The 17,021-nt window shown below is 40.7% G+C and overlaps 1 protein-coding gene across 1 annotated transcript; it reads left to right on the top strand.

Annotated features, from left to right (window-relative positions):
• The first annotated feature begins 1,569 nt into the window (after positions 1–1,569).
• LOC145446272 (uncharacterized) lies at positions 1,570–12,048 on the top strand. Its single transcript, XM_080324519.1, has 3 exons — positions 1,570–5,394; positions 8,718–9,472; positions 10,610–12,048. The coding sequence occupies exons 1-3, from the start codon at positions 5,202–5,204 to the stop codon at positions 11,036–11,038; spliced, it is 1,377 nt and encodes a 458-aa protein (XP_080180645.1). The 5' UTR covers positions 1,570–5,201; the 3' UTR covers positions 11,039–12,048.
• Positions 12,049–17,021: the final 4,973 nt, after the last annotated feature.

Genomic DNA, 17,021 nt, shown 5'->3' with positions numbered 1-17,021 from the left:
TTGAATGATGTCAGGATTACACCCGGTGTTTCAACATTCAGTGATTAGTAATGAGGTTGTAGCCTATATTGTATAATGTACATGTCGCAGAAATGTAGGATCAGTGCATTACTGAATCAAAGTTGAGTGTAGACGTAGAGTCCTAATCAGGCCTGCGCTAAATCGAATATCTTCGAGTATCAATTCATACGAGTTCCAATTCTATAGTTGCTGTCATTTGGAAAAAAAACTAATAACTCGGAATTCGGATTTTGTAAAGCAGAACGTGGTTTTGGAATAGGATTCCATCAAGTTTGCGTGGGGAATTGCCATAACTGCTTGGTGAAATACTCACTATTATCACGGTAATCAGTGGTTCTCAACCCTTTTCGACCTCGTGGACCGGCAAAACTTCAAAACAAATGTTGTGGACCGGTGAACCTTCAAAAATCAAAATTAACCCTAAATTGAATTACGACAAATGTATTGAACTTGATTGCTGCCTTCTTGACACTAGATAGTTGTGCGCGGGTCTATTGAAATTTAAGCAAGGCGAAGGTCGCGAAGTGCTTATTGTGATTGTTCGTTGCAAGCCTTTATTATACTGCGAAGTGTCGCTTAATTCCACATCAGTCGGAATTTAACTAAATTTGTTTAAAAGCCTCCGTATATCGTCCACTTATAAGTTATAAGTTATAACGTTTCCGAAACAAGTTGTAGGCTATACTTTTAAGCAGTTTCTTCTAACACTTGCTCCCTTGTAATGCGCGCCCTTAGTTTTAGTAGATCATGAACTCTCTATTACTAAACCTTACAAAAATACGTCCCACACTCCTAAATCAATTTATAATTTGATTTTTTGTTTCTCTAATTGATGGACTTGTGCCTAATTCCTGTATTTTCAAATTGAGAAATAAAGTTCGAATATTCCGGCGGACCGATAGGAAACTTGCCCCGGACTGCTGTCAATTTTCCTGAGTACAGACGACGACGACTGCTTTAACCACCTTTGTGCTAATATTGGACATGCGCCAAGTCGTTTCGGAAGCTGTAGTCTTCACAAATGTTAGCATTACACATCAAAAGCATACGTGGATATAATTATTGTGCAACAATTTGTAAATACTTTGATCCTTGCGGTTACATAAGTCTGACAAGCGTCGTTTCGTATATCTAACCTACTTGTTATTACGCAGAGCGATACTCTAGCGAGGGCGTCTTTAATCTGTGGATTCCACACTTATTTAGACACGCTCTAAACGACCAAATAATAATATTTGTTTAGCATTGAATGTCGGGGTTTTGTTCGCGAGACAATCAAAGAACTCAATTCTCAGTGTGAATAAGGCACATCGGTGATAAATTACTTTCTCTTCAAGTTCGTTGAAAGCCAAGATTTGTCGCCGGTGCCCTCCATGGGCGGATTTCATTCATTCAAACATCAACGCGCCATGAGTTGCTAAGACGAGGTCAGGTGTCACCAATCACGACATATTTGACGAATGCTACAGACGTTGTTCTGACCAGTACTATAGAAACGGTTAGGCCTAGGCCTATATAGGCAGACAGTCAATTATAGCGACTGGTTTTTTGAGTAGTTATGATTCTAGTTGCAGAATTTGAAAAATGAGCAATGAGCATCTCCAGTGCTAGTTGCGCATTAAAATTAAGTTAACGAACAACTAATAAACACGCATAATCGCTCGGCGTGTGTCGTAACACCGGTGTTCTGTTCTGTTGTATGCTGTTCTTGCAGTCATTACTAGCTCAGAATCATCGCTGCTAACATTGGGTAGCCATGCAGGAGGCGGCTTTTAGGGGACGAACCCCCTATCATTTCAAATGAGTACTGATGCTAACAGGGAAAATCGATCCTATTGCGATAAAATTCGGAATTGAATCTGTAGTTGGTTTTGTTTTAGATAGTTAGTTGCGGGTTTTTAAAGGTCGTTAGTTATAGTTCCAGTTCTAGTTACGAGTTTTGACAAGTTAGTAGTTCTCTAGTTCCTCCAGTACAGTATTTTGAAATTATAGAAAATCCAATAGTTTGTACAAGTCTGCAACTTGGCGGATTCATTACTAGACGGGGCGTCGTGTTGCGATGAGTAATACCATAATCATTTGGGTTTGTTTGTGACAACAGGTTTGAGAAACTCTCGTGAATAGACGCGACCATTGCTTTAAAGAGGGTTGATGGTCGATTAATCAGTTGATTAATAACTTGAAATGATTATCGCGCGTGAGAACCAACCCATTCCATAGCAAAAACTATAGGCATGTAGTGATGGAATTATAATTCTATACCTGATATCGTCAACTGGAGGGTGACAAAGACAGCAAGCAGTAATTCAGAGGCATATGGCGATACTGGACGCCTGGTAGTTTCCAGCATACGCGCACTCATAGTAAAGGTAGTCTTGATATGTTGACCAAATCAAAAGAGTAGGTATTTGCATTTCAGGAAAGTTGTAGTAGGCCTACTTACGTAAATTTTATAGTAAATATTCATAGTGTGTTAGGTACAGGACAGGGGTCTGAACGGGTACAATCAAATCATCAATCCGTACATTACTTTTTATTAAAATATCATCATTTCGAAACCAGGGTTATGGAGTCGGAGTAGGAGTTTGGCAATTTTCCGCTTAATGGAGTCGCAGCCAGAGTCGGAATCTCTTTTAGCACGTCTTGGAGTCGGAGTCGTGAAAGTATGGCGGCTGGAGTCGGAGTCGTGGAAAAATACTGACTGGAGTCAGGGTCGGAGTTTGACACTGCTTACCACTGGACAAAATTAAAACTATTTGTAGTGTAGCTCAGCTGCAGCTTGGGTCGAACAAATGATTAAGAAAGACTGCAAGTCCTAGTCTTTGAATACTTGACTAAGTGCACGTAGGTAGATAGACATATGCTATTTTATCACTTCCTAAATTTCGTTTCTGACCAATATTTACTAGTAGAGAGAGTGTGTGTGCTTGTAATTAGTATAGTGTGTAATGAGAAAGTAAGTTATATCTCTGTATTAGTTGCTGACTCGTACACAAGAGTTACACTTCGATTGTTTTATCTACATTTTGATTATACAGGATTGGATATATGTCATCATTGAGTAATTCATACATATTATTGTACTATAGAGTCCATGTTATAAAAACTTATATAAAAATATGAAAAAGGAAGGATATTTAAGAAGGCATTCGTCCATGTTAATTGCATAGGAAATAATTCTGTGCCACAATAAAATAATTTTGCATGTATCACTGTGACGTATAATTTTCGATGTAATACTGTTGGAGTCGGAGTCGGTACGTTTAAAGACTCAGGAGTCGTAGTCGCAGTTGGAGTCGGTATAATGAATATGTCTGGAGTCGGAGTTGGAGTCGGTGATAAAATCTACCGACTCCACAGTCCTGTTCGAAACACAAGACGGGCCGCCAGCCCGCCAAAGTCGAATACTCAGACAAAAGTTTGAAATATCAGCGATTTCTCTGTAGATATGACTATTCCGTTGTAAAGTATCCGTATAGCGTGTGCATATTATTCAATATAAGTGTTACGACAACAACAATCGTGTTAAATTGATTATGATAACTCTTTTCCGGGAGAATATGCCAGCATTTGGATGAATATTATGGCTTTTTTGTCTTCTACCCCTAGGAATAGGCTGCGTTAGCCTCTTGCTTCTCCAATGATTCGCTTTAGCAAGACTTCTATCTTTTCGTTAAATCGCAATCTTGTGGTTCTTTGAACTAATAAAAATTTCAATAGATGATTGACTGACCCATGTCAACGTGAAAAGACGGAGCGCTGGTTGTTTGTCAAGTAAGCGCTTATCTGACATTTCCATCTGACATATCCACGCGTTTACTCAAATCTCGAAGTAGGCCTGATCGTGAACGTTAATGTCAGTACAGCTGGCGATTCGCGTTTGTTTGAAAGTCGTCGCCAATCGATTTCGGAAGCATGTCAAATCTAGTCACGAAGCCCCCGACAACCAATATACTCTGCGTTGGCAGTAATATAGAAGTTACAAATACAATTATTGCGTGAGGTTCTGTGGTCGGGTTTGTTTTAATAAGTATAATGCCTCGCCTTGAGAAGCGATCTCGAGTAGTCGTGTGCTTAGCGATTAAGTTCTTTGATGGAGTCAAATCTGAAACCGCACTATTATTGATACTCATGTTTTAACAGCTCATTGTATCACCGATTACTTTGCGAGTTCTTTTGTAGCGACCACACCGATATAATCCTTCAGCAAAGTCAATTTGGCGTATTCGTGAGGGTCAAACCAAACGTCAGTGCCATCTCCACTGCGGCGCAGGAGATCTACTTTCCTCGGACCAACTAAACTATCAGAAACCTCAGAAGGATTCTAGGCAGCTTTAGCGCGTTTTAGACATGGTACCGGCGTAAGATCATTTCTATTTTTTTACAAGTAACCGGCGGTTTCAAACATTCGGCATTCGGACGATTTCATCCGGCCCGAGAGGTAATGCTGAGTAAACGTGAAAATGCATATATTATCGATCACATTTCTACAAAAATTTGAGAGTTTCAATAAGAAAAACATCCAGTTGAATAATTAATTATCTCTCACGGCAGCAAATGTCTAGCATGTTAAACTGTTCAGTTCATATCTCACGCTGTAAACGTCCTACGGTAATGCTGCGTTTCCCTAGTCACCATAGGCAACAGGCCTGTGAAATTGACACTGAATTCCGAGACGGCAAAAAAGTTCTCAATGAGATCAGAATTTTCCGGGAAAAGGTATGCAAATGTAGCTATTAGCAAAGGCGACGATGTCAATGCTAATCAAACGCTCTGTGGGCATGTTACATAGTGCAGAATATAATGCAGATATCGGTGTCGGCAACACACACAGATTGTAACTCAAAAGGTCCCCGGCCATTACAAAGCCATTTGGTCAATCTGTCGGTAAGTGTCACTGTTTAGTGATTTATAACTGTATTTAATCGGACAAACACCGTATATATTTGTCCATTCCATAGCTTGCAAATAAAGGCGTTGCTGAAATAGAGCTTCTATGATATACGCGACATTATAAATTATGTTTAAGGTTGCTAATGAATCCTTCCATTTAAAAAGCAAGGATTTTGTCATTGAAACCGTATCAAGTGCAGGTATTTGAGATCAGTGGCAGGATCGCGGCTATTAGGAGTTAACTATCGATAGGAATTAAGTTTCAAGTTTTAATTCTCAGTTAAATAATGAAAGTGTTAGCGACTCCAACCTGTCCGAGCGACTCTGTCGTTACGTTCGTAGTGTTGGAATCCGGTACGTGCCGAATACCCGTTATGACGTCGCCCGAACGTCACAAAGCGTCGCCGAGAAACACAGAGGAAGATGACGACTACATGACAGATATTTATTCCTATCCGCTCCATGAGGCTGATCATTCAGGTTATTATATTATTACATTTTGAATATACTCGTGGAGGTACAACACTTCAACTTACAATTGAAAAATATATTTATGTCGAGATAAGCCCGGATAATTTTAGTTGACAATGACTACATGACAGACATTTATTTTTATCCGCTGCACGTGACTGTTCATTTACATCAGTGGTTCTTAACCTTTTTTCGTCCAGCGCCCCCTTTCAAAAATTATCGTGCTCCAGCGCCCCCCTCAACTTCATATTGTAAGGAATGTAATAAAGACAATGAGTAAGTGGGAGGGCCGTAACAGCACTTCGTCAACCCCCCTAAAAACGATTGCCTTGCGCACCCATAGCGTGATAAACCGAACTTCTGAGGGCTTCGCCCCCACGAACCCCGTATCGTGATTTTGATGGTCAGCAAAGTTTGTGTGGCCTGGTCGCCCTAGGTACCAAAATTTGCTATAATGCATGGTAATTACATTTATAAGTCGCTATAAACTTTTTATCCTCTCAGCCCACGTAATCAGATTTACCAGTAGCACTGAGTGAGCTGTTGTATAGGAAAATAAGGGGCACGTAATTAATAATTAAACATATTCGGGCGTTCCCGCAGGTACAATTATTCGTTACCAGGGCCGTAACAGCACTTCGTCAGCCCCCCTCCCTAAACATAAAACGTTGGTCCTGGGCCCCCATCGGGTGATAAACCAAACTTCCGGGGGACTTCGCTCCCAGACCCCCATTAGGCTGTCCGCTATTTGCTGATAGCCTATTAGGTATCTACATTGGGTGTACATTAACTGAGGCAGCTATTCTCGCCTAGTCGCGCGAAGTGCGAAAAATTTCACTAATTAATGATTGAATTGGTCAATATCATCGGGAATTGCATGTAAATTGAGATCAATTTTTATCCTCTCTCTGCTCACGTAAACACATTTACCGGTAGAGCTGAGTTAGGTGCAATGTTCCCTTTAAGCTGCGCACGTGCGCAGTGCTGACACGGTCTCTGCGCACAGAAAATCTACGTTGCGCACAACAAATCCGGAGTTATTACCTTTTTTTAGTCGTTACGCACTGTTGTCCAAGGGTCAGCGCAGTGAGTTGTTGAGTGTGCGCAGACTCATCAAAACTTAAAGCGAACATTGTAAGGTTTCTTGGAAACTGTAGGGCCCGTTACCAATAATTAAACATATTCGGGCAGGCGAACCCATTGGTATGACCTCGTTGCATGATGTTATTTCGTGACCCCCTGTCTGCAATATCAAAAAATATAGAATCGCTCAACGGTGATATCGCCCAACAGGAATATCCCTGTCGCCCAATCGTACTAAACTAAAAGACGCACACGATTTCAGATTGGTATTTCTTCACTGACATATAATTTTTCCCTGCCAGATGGAATTCGTCTTCTGGGGTTCAGATTTCCAAGACAGGAACATTCGGTGTCAGTCATTTAGGCGCCCATGGACAATTAAACCTATATGTATTTTGAAGGCTATATGTAACGAAGTTTTCGGTGTTAATTTGCTCTGAATACTCATTAAGGATATGTCCTTTCACCACATCATCTACTGCGAAGCCATTTTTCTCCAGCGCCCCCCATACCGCCCCCCTGAGCCCAGCGCCCCCCATATCGCCCCCTGAGCGTTTCCGCCCCCCTTCAACATCGCCAGCGCCCCCTGGGGGGCGCTGGGGGCAAGGTTAAGAACCACTGATTTACATTAATATATTATAATTATTGTATTATTGGAAGATATTCTTGAGGGTACAGAATTAGCCTACGATATACAATTGAATAATATAATGCTATTGGAATAAACGCGAATATTTTCATCTGAGGATTACCGGATTTATTTCAAAATGAAAATATTCATAGGTGATCAGTAACGAAGTACTACTTGCACTTACTTACTTTCAGAAGAAATCCAAGTAAGTTTTGCCAACTTGCTCCACTGGTTGTGAATTTAGACTAATTCTACTTATGCAGAAGGCAAAACAAGGCGTCCAGAACACTCACTTTTTACTTTGGAAATTGTTATTTGTACTTGTACTTGAGTAGAAATGTACGACGTTACTTTTTCTTCTACTTGACCACCTCTGTATACCGTCGCTGTGAAATTTCCCACATTTTGAGAAAATTAGCGTTATGTAAAATTTTCATTTTCTTTCGGCCATATCTTGGCCATGATTAACTTTGAAATAATGGGATGAACGTAAACATATGGCCATGATATGACCGAAAAAATAAATATTTTACAAAAACTTGATTTTCTATAAATTTGAAAAATGGATTTTAAATTTTGTAAAATGTACATAAGCTAATTCGGTGCTCTTCAACCTTTTTCGTCGTGGTACACCCTTTTAAGGTTTAATCGAAACTCGTACACCCCTGGTCACAAAACACATTGATTCCGTATAGCAAGCCTAATCCAGGGGTGTTCAACCTTTTTGCTATTCACGTCCGTATTTCGATTCCATATATATAGCATACTGCCGCGTTCCGGCGGAGAGTCGTCACGGCCCAACTGGACGTCGTATTTTCACGTTAAAGTGGCTACTGGGAACTTTGTACCACGGATAACCCTTGTGGTGTTCTGTTCCATCACTGATTGCTTGAGAAACCTTGCGTTTAAAAGCTTTTAACGGTATAGCAGAGAACATCCATGCAGGCTTACCATGTGCACCAAAATGGCGAGTATAAATGCCAAGAAAAGACATCTGGATTCCCTTTTTAGTCGCGCAGTGCGCGAAACATTTTTCTCCTGGACAAGTAATTTCGTCAATAATATTGATTGTTTCATATATTACTGTGAAATATTTATTAATTCTCAGCCGCATTATCATCGTTTAACGGCTTCATGCGACCGTATGTCTGCAGGTCGGCCATCTATCTGTCTGAGCTCTCGCGGCTGTTTCCTCGGGGATCATTTTAGACAGATATCGCAATCTGAAAACATGTCAACTCCATCTTCTTCTACTCCAAAAGTACCCAATTAGTCCATTACCAACGATCAAATGATGGCGAGAAGTATTTGCTTATATGCGATCACAAGAGGAATTTAATTTACATGCTACGTACAGCTAATATGAACATTGTACGATATTGCACATCCAGTCAACATCTTCTGAAGCATAAACTTGCGCATGCGCATCTATTGCGATAGCTAGTCATCGGCCCAGTTTAATGCGGATCAGTACACCCCATCTGAGTGGTACACCCTTTTGAAATTATCGTATACCCTAAGGTGTATACGATACACCCGGTTGTAGAGCCCTGAGCTAATTTGATTCCAACTCGTCGATATTACGTTATTGTTATACTACTATTATTATATCATTTAGGAGAAACCATGAACATGCGAGTCGACATCAAAATGAAAGTGTCGCCGAACGGGGGCTCAGTCGCACCCCCTTCTACCCCCGCTCATTCCCACTCCGACAAATCTCCGGGTAACATCCGAACACGACACAGTGACATTCTCGAGTTCAACTCCAATCAGGGCAGGAAATCATTTGCCCGCCATCGCAGCGCGCCTCCTCTCGTGTCCCAATACAGGAGCAGACTGTCCACGACCTCGCAGTGGATCAAAAAACGCGCCCTAGCCGAACTGACCAGAGACAGGAATCACGCCAGAAGGCCCAGGACGTCGGTTAGACCTTTTTCTGAGCGAGAAATGATTCATGAGACACCACAATTGTCCAAAATCATGATCGAGCCTACACAGGCTAAACAAGCACCCGTGCCGGATATGGGTTCATTCAAGGGTAAGCCCCCGATATCTATAAGCAAAAGGCCTGTGAGTTTTAAGCGTTTCAAAGATTCTATATCTGGACATTCTAAAGAACAGACTGAAGCATCAAGTACGAATCGAGAGGATAAGATTCAGTCTGATAACAAAGTCGAGCAGTACGTGTCTGAACTGCGAAAATCAATAAAACTTCGTAGACCTGGTATTACCAGCAGTGGTGGTCGAAAGAAAATGAGTCCTTTCGCGGTTTGGGCGATTTCTAACTGCGACGAGCCCGCTACTGTCAGTCCCGACTTGGAAAAGTTGGAAATGGAACAGGAGGGTGCGCGCCTTCCTCTCTCAGCGAAGGTGAGTCAGTCCTGTAGTATCCACGAAAACCGATTGCAAAATAAGCTTGATTTCAACTCAATTATACGGGTCTGCTCCTACGGCAGTGATCAGTCGAAGTGAAACCAAGCGAACAGCTGAACTCATAGTTAAACAGACTTTTAGAATTGAACTTAATATTGGAACAAACGTTCGTATTACCGAATTTATTCCACTCGAAGCTTGCGACAACACTAATAGTTAGGGCTGGGCACAATGATTCGAGTACTCGAATCTGAATCGAGTAATTATTTTCATGATTCGAGTCGAGTAGCAAAAGACGATTTTTTCGAGTATGAAATTATACGCTCCTCGCTACTGAAAGTTATTTTATCAACGAGAATTATGGTTTTGATACTATTTTCCACTGCGAAAGCCTTGAAACCTTGATTTACCGTATCACAGCATACGAAACATAGTACAAAGCTACTAAGGTTACCGGAAAAAAACATTTCCGAAGTCCTGATCCTCCCACGACATTGTCACAAAGTGCAATGAAAGCGGTAGGGTCGGGGAAATACCGAAGTATCTTCAATGTGATGGATATCAGGCAATATATTCTTTGCGTTGGCATAAAAGGTACATATTTGAACTTTGACATACTACATTTTTCTGTGACGTCATAATGAGTGATAATAGAATACTCGACTCGACTCGAAGCATAATACGTGATTCAGAATCGAATCACTCAAGTACTCGATTTTGCCCAGCCCTACTCATAGTGCGTAAGATTTGAATATAAGGTGGATCATTATTGTTTGTTCGCAAATATCTTCAAGAAATCAACTAGAATGCAAGCAGATTCCACAATACCTCACAAGTTTAAGAAGTAGCGCAAGATCTACATCAGTAGGCCTGCTCAAACTCAGAGAGTGAATTTTGAAGTTGTAATCGAGTGGATTGTTCGTTCAACTAGAATGCCCGCAATACCTCAAAAGCTTGGATTTTGTCGACATACGGGGATGCTGCGATAATTTCTGGAACCTCCGGCGTATTCATTTTGCGGAGCCTCGTTTTGAAATGAGCAAATGACTAAACGGCGCACTTTCAGTGATCATTTGCCTCGATACGAAAATCTTGATTAACTCGTTGTCAGATATCCATTTCTCTCAAACTCAGGTATCAGAAGTGCACGCGGTTCGGAGCGAAGTCATCAAACAAATCGCGATTCCAGAAACAACCAAGAAATGCAAAAAACTCGAAGTCAAAGGCCACACACCGCCTGGAACCGCGATCGAAAATCACGCTCGCCGCCTCGCGGATATAGCAGTTCCTAAATTCGTGCGAAGCAAGCCGAGGTTGTCGTCCGCTGCTAAACGAGCCACGCAAAGGTACAGCAGACAATTCGCCGGCAACTCAGACATCCAGTCGTTTCGTCCGCGACTTACGGACAGAAATATCTTTCAACAATCTGGATGTGCGATACCTTCGTTTGAGCAGAATGCAGACAACGCCCGAATGTTACCTTACCTGAAAGTTCGTCAGCCTGTGACAGATTACAAGACCTATAAACAGAATTCAGCTCCATTCGTGAGAACGCTGATTTAACATAGAAAAGAATTCTTATTCTCAGCAACAGTAGAGATTGCTGGTTGAGGAAAGAACGCGTCGATAGGCACTTGGCAGCTTGAAGCAGAGGCTTTTCCCAAGACAAAGATTGACAGATGATGCAAACCCGTGAACACGAAAAACTTGTATGTGCGATCCCGATACACACATGCGATACATAATATCGGTATGATTGTTGATCAGTGGGTATCCAGTATCCACTTGTACATCTGTTTTACCCAGGGGTCGCCAACTGGAAACGGGTCACGGGCCACTTTTCAAAATTTTTAGAGGCCGCGGGCCGCATGACTTCAATGTCGAGATAAATAAAGGCAACAAAGTTTTACAACCACGTTTTGATAACTCTACGTCAGTACAACGATGTGATATTTAACATGGTCGATGGGCAAAAAAAAATTTTATTGAAGAAAAATGCAAAATACATCATGATCATCACTTTGATTCTATTTTGAAGTATGAGCTGCGAACGATACCTGACAACACTCTTCACAAACTAAAGTAGGGATGGCCTACCTTTTCCCATTCACGGCCGCATTCCAGTGATTAGTCGTAATGAGTTTACTGGAGGCCAAATACCCATGCTAAACTATCCATTGCCTGTGAACTCCGGACTAATGGCTATTTAGTCATATCGGCTTACTCTTGCACACGGAAATCTTGAGTAGTCATGTTATTCATGAGTGAATTTCGTCATTAATATCAGAATCGTTTCACATATTACTATCAAATATTTATCCTTTCTCAGTCCATGTGATCAGATTCACCGGTAGAGATGATGCAGGGGGTTTCTTCGAAAATTTATGGAAATTATCAATTCTGTGCTGCATCTTTGAGTGGGCCAACTGTTATTAGTTCCCTTTGTTGCATGCTGTTATTTTTTGATCTCGCATCAGGTCGTCGGTATAGTGAAAAGATCGGATTCGCACAGACGTAGGCCTACCAGAAACAAATTTCCATCGTGATGGGGAGAACATGATTACAGATTGGCATTTCTTTGTGGGGCGCATCATTTTCCTCTGCTGTAGGTATCTGTACTGCGGAGCTCAGATTACAAAACACACTACTATATTAAAATCAAAAATCAACTCGCATTGAACCGCGCGTAGCGTGAAGAAAAGTACAACAATAACTCAAACCTCTTATCAATTAGGAAGTCAATTAGTAAATTAAACTTGCGTATTGACGGGTGCCAACACAGCCTAACCGAATTAAGTGTCGACGGCCGCACAATTTTCCTTCTACTGCCGCAAATTGGCCACCCCTGAACTATAAAGAATCGATATCGGGGTTGACCAGACATGGTACTTGCTGAAAAACTATCTCCTCGTAAAGCTTGGTATTTTAGGGAGCACGAAGTGGTTTTCAAAGCGTATCGGTCTTGACAGCGGTGGGCCATTGCACGTCAAGGCAATATGTCCAGTCAATGCATATCCGCAAATTCTTTCCCATGGCATGACATTACCATCGCCGAAACCGTATCAGCTGTTGAAGGAATAGTGATATTGGGCACAGAAGAATAGCGTACTTTGAAGAACATCAACAATATGTGTAGACTGAAATCAATTTCAGCATTCCAAAATTCTTTAGGCTACCAAGCGTTCTTACGAAACTTCAAATCAGGTCGCGGACCGCATGCGGCCCACGTGTTGGTGACCCCTGGTTTTACCCATGTAGGTCAAGTCAAATTATTATGAATGGAAAACTTGTACCTGCAATACAGAGCTTTTACGATTTGTAGATACAACTTCAATTCATGTGGCATTTTACATCATTAAGATTGCAGATCAGTGCGTGGGTAATACGTAATAGGGCTACCAGATTTTGAGATCCGGGAAGGAGAGGACACTTTATATAATTGATATTAATTTGCGTTGGGTTGGCCTATTTTTTTTTAATCAACCTTAGCGTCGATTGTATAGAAACCCAGTTTTCTTGTGTCTTTGCAAAAATTATCATTTTTAGTTGTCTCTACGTCATCACATAACACTCATGACAGTAAAAGAGGATGATTAGCGTAAAAAAGAGGACATAAGGGCACCCTTCGAGGACATTTTATTTTTTTTTGAAAAAAAGAGGGTATCTGTTACAACTTGGCTCACGCAAGCATAAATGATGTGCTGACTGCATGCGTTTATTTACGACACTGGTGTTTCATTTCAGTAGGGTTACCATAAGAGCCCGACCGATATTGGATTTTTGGGCTTATACCGATAAAACGGATATCTAACACCTGCACCGATATTCAAATATGGTGGAATCTACCTCAAAAGGCGCATTTTCAAACCTGAAGAGCATTTATGTCAACAGCTTTACCGCCATTGTCATACTCGAATATGAAATACAGCAATATTCCCAGTCTACCGGTTAAGGATTCGAGTTTTCTGACTTACACGTTCCAACATATATATTAGCGGACGAGAAAAGTCCCACTCCCACTTCAAATCGATTATTTTCAAGTTGACCTTGCCCTCATTGCTGTCGAAATGTAGATTTAGCGTCATTTTTTAGTTGCACGTATACAATCAATCGGCTGGCTCTCAAAGTTATAAAGGAGGACGAATTGTCAAAAGGAGGACAAATCCTCGCATGGTAACCCTATATTCAAGTACAATGGTGACTCAATTCTGACGATCTAAGTACAGTGCAATCCATTGTGATGCCACTATTTGTTCTCCGACAGAGGTGGTCAAGACAAGGTCATGGTCCGTAACGAAGCACCTCAACAATTTTCGAGTACCACAAGTGCATATGATATTAGACTACTTGTACTCAAGCAGTTACAATCTACGACCACTTCGAGCACCTGTTTGCTGGTCATTCGAAAAGTTTGACAGCTATGCGAAACGATATCAAAAACTCAGTTGTTATATATTAATGTTAATGTATTATTGTTAATTTAATGCTTGACAAAAATATTGAGAAAATATTGCAAATAGTTTGATTATTTGACGATATCAGAGTTGGTCAACAAGAAAATTTTCAGCATTCCAAAATTAGATTAGAATTACAATGATAGCTACACCGTTTTTTTCAAATCAGATGAGAATTAACACAACAGAATTTGCAATGAACTGGGAAATTGAATTCAATTCCGAAAGAAAGAAAGTAACAAAAGTCGCTCATAAGCATGAGAATTGCAAATGCACGAGTGTACACCTAGATTGGCTTGTTTCGCACCATACCCTTCTGCTGTAGAATTTTCTGAATTAGAATAGATTCACAAATCACCAACATTTTGCACTACCGGTAACGAGACATTAGAGACTCCAATTATCAAGTCGTCCCATAATAGTAAGGATTTCTGAAACCGAAGCAAGTGACGACATTACATGCCTGCGTAACGCCTCCATCGCGGTTCCGCACATTCGCGCAAACTGCACCTGAACTCGGGTATGCTGATCACTGCGACAAAGCAAATGATCATCCGGATATATTTATGTTTGTCCGACAAAGCTTTTCAATTTGTTCAAACGAATTCTCCAGGTCGACTGGTATTTGTTGTCTACGATGGGCCACATTCTGCTTCGAAGGCTTTGAGACAACATAAGGTCGGTACAATCTTTCCTTTATTTCATCGTAATCGAGGTTTGATTTTTCCACACAATCTTTCATGTTCTTGACCTCTTTTTTGAGTTTTGATTTCTTTTCTTGCTTTGAATTGCATTGCTTTTTTGATACCTTCATACTTTTGATGGTAGGTATTTTTTTTTTCAATTTCGTTTTGTTATCCTTCACCGTTCTCTTGGGTTTGCCCATGGTGTACTTTCCTAATAGTCACTACAGGTTACGGATAAATGCAAAATAAGATAAAAGTGTTAATGGTGCATAGATTTGTAAATTTTGAGACATATTATCAAATTCATACTTGGCTAAAAGAAGTAGCGAGAAATAATTTACTAATCAACTATAATAGTAGAGTAGCTGATACATGAACTATCAATTAGTGAAAAGTTAAAATACCACTACCAGTAGGCTATTGCATAAGTATAGTCATATTGGAATTAACCAGACTACAGTATTCAATATTGAATTGTATATTGAAGTTCTGTACCTTACTGTCTCTTCAAATAATGCATAAGTGATTTTAATGTAAGTGAGCAGTGAAAATAGCAGCTAAAGATTCAGCTCATGCACATTATAGAGATGAGAGATACAGCAGCAAATAAAAATGGGGAAGCGATTGAAACCCGCGCAAATCGTATGATACTTTGTGTTATAAATACAGTCTATCCTCAAGATTACCGGACCACGACTGACCTATCGATCTCGCTTCCCATGACATGCCGCCCTATTTCTTGTCGCTTTTTTTTCTATACTATCTTCTTTACTTTCATTCAGTGTGCATGCCTCCTCTTTACATCGCCTAGGCCAAGGTGGGTGTCAGTTCCATAGACTACTCCTAGTCGCTTCGACATCTTCCTGTCTTTTCATTGTATCGCATGTTTTGTGGTGCATTGAACTGATAAAATTGCTAATAAACCAATGATGATTATCCAATAAAAAAACATGACACGTTCACTATTCCCTGCTATAGCGTCAATATATACACTAAGATCAGACGATCACCAGAACCAGCCAGATCAGATCAGTCAATCAAGTTTATTAATATTTTCATCTTTTCAAAACATCACAAGACATCAGTTCACTGGACTGCAACTTTATCTCGCAATTACTATATATAGCTATACATTATTATGCGCATACATCGACCGTTATAGTTTATATCATAATTCTTTATGAGCTACATCAATCAATCAATCAGGTTTATTAATATTTTCATCGTTTCAAAACATCACAAGACTGCGATACAATGAAAAGATAGGAAGGTGTCGAAACAACTTGGAGTAGCCATTAAGATCAGACACCCACCTTAGCCTAGGCGAAGTAAATAAGAGGCATGCACACTGAATGCCTGTGACCAGTCAAGCTTTTATGTTTCATTTATAGTTATATTCAGCAATTACCTCCTCACCTCCTCGCTTTTCGCATTTGCATCGTGGATAAGGAATGGATTATACATAACTAACCTACGTAGGTTAGTTATCTATAAATGGATACAGCTCCCTACTGCTATAGTGGCAAAAATTCTATATAAACGTAAGTAAAAAGTGATCAGCATCAGTATAAGTTTATTGACAATTTTATCATTTCAAAACACAACAAGACTGTGATACAATGAAAATAATCTTAAACTAGTAAATACCGTTTTACAAATGGAATCGTCATTACGATTACCGTTGCAAGCGTTATGCACCGTTTCCTGGCACGTGGTCAAGGTCATCACATTATGCATGAGACTTGCAGAAGATGTGCCGAATTCAATGTGCAGAATTCACCAAGTGCCGAGTTCACTGGTAACCTCTTGAACGGATAAAATGATAGAACTATAGAGACTGTAGAGTATAAAGACTCTATAATAGAACGACATATATGTCGCCACGTATCTGGTACCGCAAGCTGGCGCTGAATATCAACATGCAGAAAATGAACAACAGTCCTCCGCAGTATTTCCTCCCGCGTACACTGCACTGCACACTGCACAGTCAGGCCCTCACCAGAGAATCTTCGCCCGCCTTGTCTCCAGCCTGTTAAGAGGATGATGCCTGTGCTTAAGTTCGGTCCGTCCATTTCGTGGAGATGTGAAGACCATTACCAGGCCGGTCCCCGAATAGGACACACACTCCTGCTGACTGTTTAGCAGTACTCAAGATTGACTTGGTTTCTTGTGGTCTCGCGATTAGCGATCATAGTTTGTAGCTTTCAGTGCCCGCGCACCGCAACCGAGAGTTTTATTTCCCCCGAGAATAGCGACTAAAGAAGGCCATAACTACATCAGCTTCTTTCATATCTCCTTGAATCGATAGCGAACGCAGATAATTCGATTTTGGAGCTCGCTTAAATCTATAACTCGAGACATTTTCAACGCTAATAAACCCGCTACGAGTGACGTTTGATGGAAAAG

The sequence above is a fragment of the Botryllus schlosseri genome, chromosome 9, assembly GCF_051294905.1.
Source record: "Botryllus schlosseri isolate E-star chromosome 9, Bs_hap1, whole genome shotgun sequence".
NCBI classification, from domain to species: domain Eukaryota; kingdom Metazoa; phylum Chordata; class Ascidiacea; order Stolidobranchia; family Styelidae; genus Botryllus; species Botryllus schlosseri.
The sequence above is the reverse complement of the archived record's forward strand: the minus strand, read 5'-3'. Positions and strand labels throughout refer to the sequence as shown.

What these genes read in the sequence shown, in the direction of transcription:
- LOC145446272 (XM_080324519.1), top strand. Translation starts at nt 5,202, where the DNA reads ATGAAAGTGTTAGCGACTCCAACCTGTCCGAGCGACTCTGTCGTTACG. An exon ending in CCATGAGGCTGATCATTCAG is followed by an intron (nt 5,395 to 8,717) that starts GTTATTATATTA and finishes TATATCATTTAG; the next exon opens with GAGAAACCATGAACATGCGA. An exon ending in GCCTTCCTCTCTCAGCGAAG is followed by an intron (nt 9,473 to 10,609) that starts GTGAGTCAGTCC and finishes TCTCAAACTCAG; the next exon opens with GTATCAGAAGTGCACGCGGT.